General features: G+C 37.8%; 1 protein-coding gene across 1 annotated transcript; it reads left to right on the top strand.

Moving 5' to 3' along the window:
• Window positions 1–362: 362 nt before the first annotated feature.
• On the top strand, window positions 363–2,988 carry LOC18594638 (receptor-like protein 6). The gene has a single exon (XM_088808571.1). The coding sequence runs from the start codon at window positions 384–386 to the stop codon at window positions 2,613–2,615; it is 2,232 nt and encodes a 743-aa protein (XP_088664697.1). The 5' UTR covers window positions 363–383; the 3' UTR covers window positions 2,616–2,988.

Raw genomic sequence — 2,988 nt, 5'->3', positions numbered from 1 at the left:
AGTGGAAAATCGTAACATTAATTCCAGTCACAAAAGCAAGCAAAAATCGTTGTTGTAAGGTGTAATGCAGAGGTAGGTGGTTCAATTGCTGTGTTATAGGAATACTTGAGCATTTTCTAATTACATGTTAGAAAAGAAAAAAGTAAAATGAAAAATGCTTGCTTGGTTCATTCAACCCCAAGACTGTAGGAAAGATAGCGGCAGGTCTACTCTCATTTCTCCGAACAATCCTTTCTAGCTTTTCCTCTTTCTTCTTTGAGACAAAATGTTATCCTTGCTAAAGACTTTTGAGGTCAACAAGTCTTCTATTCGATGCCATAACATGTCTTCTATACTTATTATAAATATTCATGACAATTATACATAACCCTTGAATTAACAAGATGAGATACTCGCCAATCTTCTATCAGTTACTGTGCTTCCTATTGTTTCTAAGTTATCAAGCTACTCTTTCATCCTCTTCATCTTCTTCTTCAGCAACACAATTGTGCTCTCATGACCAAAGTGCTGCCTTGATCCAATTCAAAGCCCTCTTTTCCATCAACAAAACTGCTTCCAAAGATTGTGAGATTAATGACATTAGATCTTATCCTAAGACCAACTCGTGGAAGGAGGGTATAGATTGCTGCTTATGGGATGGAGTCAGTTGTGACAACATCACCGGTCAAGTAATCAGCCTTGACCTCAGTTGCAGCTGGCTTTCCGGCACCCTCCCTTCAAACAGCAGCCTCTTCCTCCTTTCACACTTGCAAAGGCTTGACTTATCTTTCAATGATTTTAAGAAATCCAAAATTTCATCCAAGGTTGGTCTCTTCGCAAGCTTAAGACACCTCGACCTTTCCCATTCTTGGTTTTCCGGCCGAGTTCCCTATGAAATCTCCTACCTATCCAAATTAGTTTCCCTGGATCTTTCCTCTTTTGGTCTTCTCTCTGCAGCAGTTGAACCAGTTCTGAAACTTGAACAATCCACTCTAAGCGGAATTGTTCGGAATCTAACAGAGGTAAGAGACATTTTTCTTGAGGGAATAGACATGTCATTGGTTGATCCTAACTCATTCATGAATCTATCTTATTCTCTCACATCTCTTAGTCTCACTAGTTGTGATTTACGTGGAACATTTCCAGAGAACATTCTCAATCTTCCCAACATCAAGTACCTCACATTGGATAGCAATCCTAGTCTCACTGGTCAGCTTCCAAAATCCAATTGGGGTAGTCCTCTTGAGTTTTTGGATGCATCTCTTACGTCTTTCTCTGGAGAATTGTCTGAATCAATTGGCAATCTAAAGTCATTACAGGGTTTGAGTCTCATTGGTTGTAACTTTTCAGGATCAATTCCAAGATCACTAGGAAATCTATCTAACCTTACTTTTTTATTCCTTCCATATAACAATTTTAGTGGTACGATTCCCTCTTCACTTACAAGCCTCACACAACTGGGACTTCTTCAGATTTGTAATAATCGACTAGAAGGTTCCATTCCTGATAATCCAAACGCATTTCCAAATCTCAGCTTTCTAGATTTATCTGATAACTTACTTAGCGGTACAACACCATCTTGGCTTTATACTCATCCAAGTTTAAATTTTTTAAATCTTGGAAACAACCAGTTCAGTGGTCATATCAATGAATTCCAACAAAGTTTTTTGGATTATATAAATTTCAAAAATAACACCTTTCAAGGAAAAATTCCAAGCTCAATATCGAAACTTGTGAATCTTCGTTTTCTTGATTTATCCTCAAATAGTCTAAATGGTACAATAAGTTTGGACATGTTCTCAAAGCTTCAAAATCTCACCTGGCTTGAGCTTTCATCTAATGCCCTCTCACTAATAAGCTCCAATAGCAGCGTCAATTTTGTTTTACCCAATCTTGAGTATGTGAATTTATCATCTTGCAACATCCGTAAATTTCCTAATTTTCTAAAAGGGTCAAAAGTTTTGAAAAGTTTAGATCTTTCCAACAACAGAATTTATGGCCAAATTTACAAATTTCCATGGAAAGATATTGAGTTTCTTGACCTCCATTCCAATTTAATTGAAGGTGATCTACCAATACTACCCCACAATATCAGATTCTTTTCAGTTTCAAGCAACCACTTGGCTGGAGAAATTTCTGGTGTGTGCAGTATGAAGTTTCCTGAGATTCTCGATTTGTCTCATAATAACTTTAGTGGAATCATCCCACAATGTATTGGAACCTTCGGCAAAAGTCTGTCATTGTTGAATTTGAAGAAGAATAAGTTTCATGGAAACAACTTTGAAGGACAGATTCCAAGAGTTACTGGAGAGTTTAGTTCGCTCCGAGCACTTGACCTATCTCATAACAATCTCGTTGGTCATATCCCACCGTCGCTTGGAAATTTGACTCAACTTGAATCGTTAGATCTTTCGTCGAATAAGTTGGGTGGACAAATTCCAAGGGAGTTGGTGAATTTGACATTGCTTTCCTTTTTCAACGTTTCTAATAATCAACTTGTTGGACCTATACCACAAGGCAAGCAGTTCAGCACCTTTGGAAATGGTTCATATGAAGGAAATAAGGGATTGTGTGGACCTCCACTCTCTATACGTTGCAGCAGTGCTGAGCCACGACAACCACCACCATCCATATGAACTCGCGCGATGAGTATGGGATTGCAAGTGGTTTTGATTGGTTATGGATTTGGATTCATATTTGGAGTGGCTATGGGATAGGTTGCTCTTCAAATGGGAAAACCCAAATGGTTTGTGACCTTGGTTGAATGCGGTCATGGCTCTGAGTGAATTATTGGCAAAAGGGAGGGGAGAACGACTATTTGAAGGTTAAGATCTACGCATCTTTTGATGAGATCTTTGTGTTTGTCTATCTTAATTGTAAGAATATTTTACTTATTCTTTTCAACAGTTTGTTAGTAATATAGTAATATTCTACTTGTTGTCTTAATTGTAAGAATATAGCAACTAATAATATGAAACGGAATGGTGCGTGGCAACGTCGTTTTTAAGA

Source organism: Theobroma cacao, chromosome 7 (genome assembly GCF_053813885.1).
Source record: "Theobroma cacao isolate CCN51 chromosome 7, ASM5381388v1, whole genome shotgun sequence".
Lineage (NCBI taxonomy): Eukaryota > Viridiplantae > Streptophyta > Magnoliopsida > Malvales > Malvaceae > Theobroma > Theobroma cacao.
This window is presented reverse-complemented; position numbering and strand designations above follow the sequence as displayed.

Excerpts from the sequence above, each read along its gene's own strand:
- LOC18594638 (XM_088808571.1), top strand. The coding sequence starts at position 384 with ATGAGATACTCGCCAATCTTCTATCAGTTACTGTGCTTCCTATTGTTT.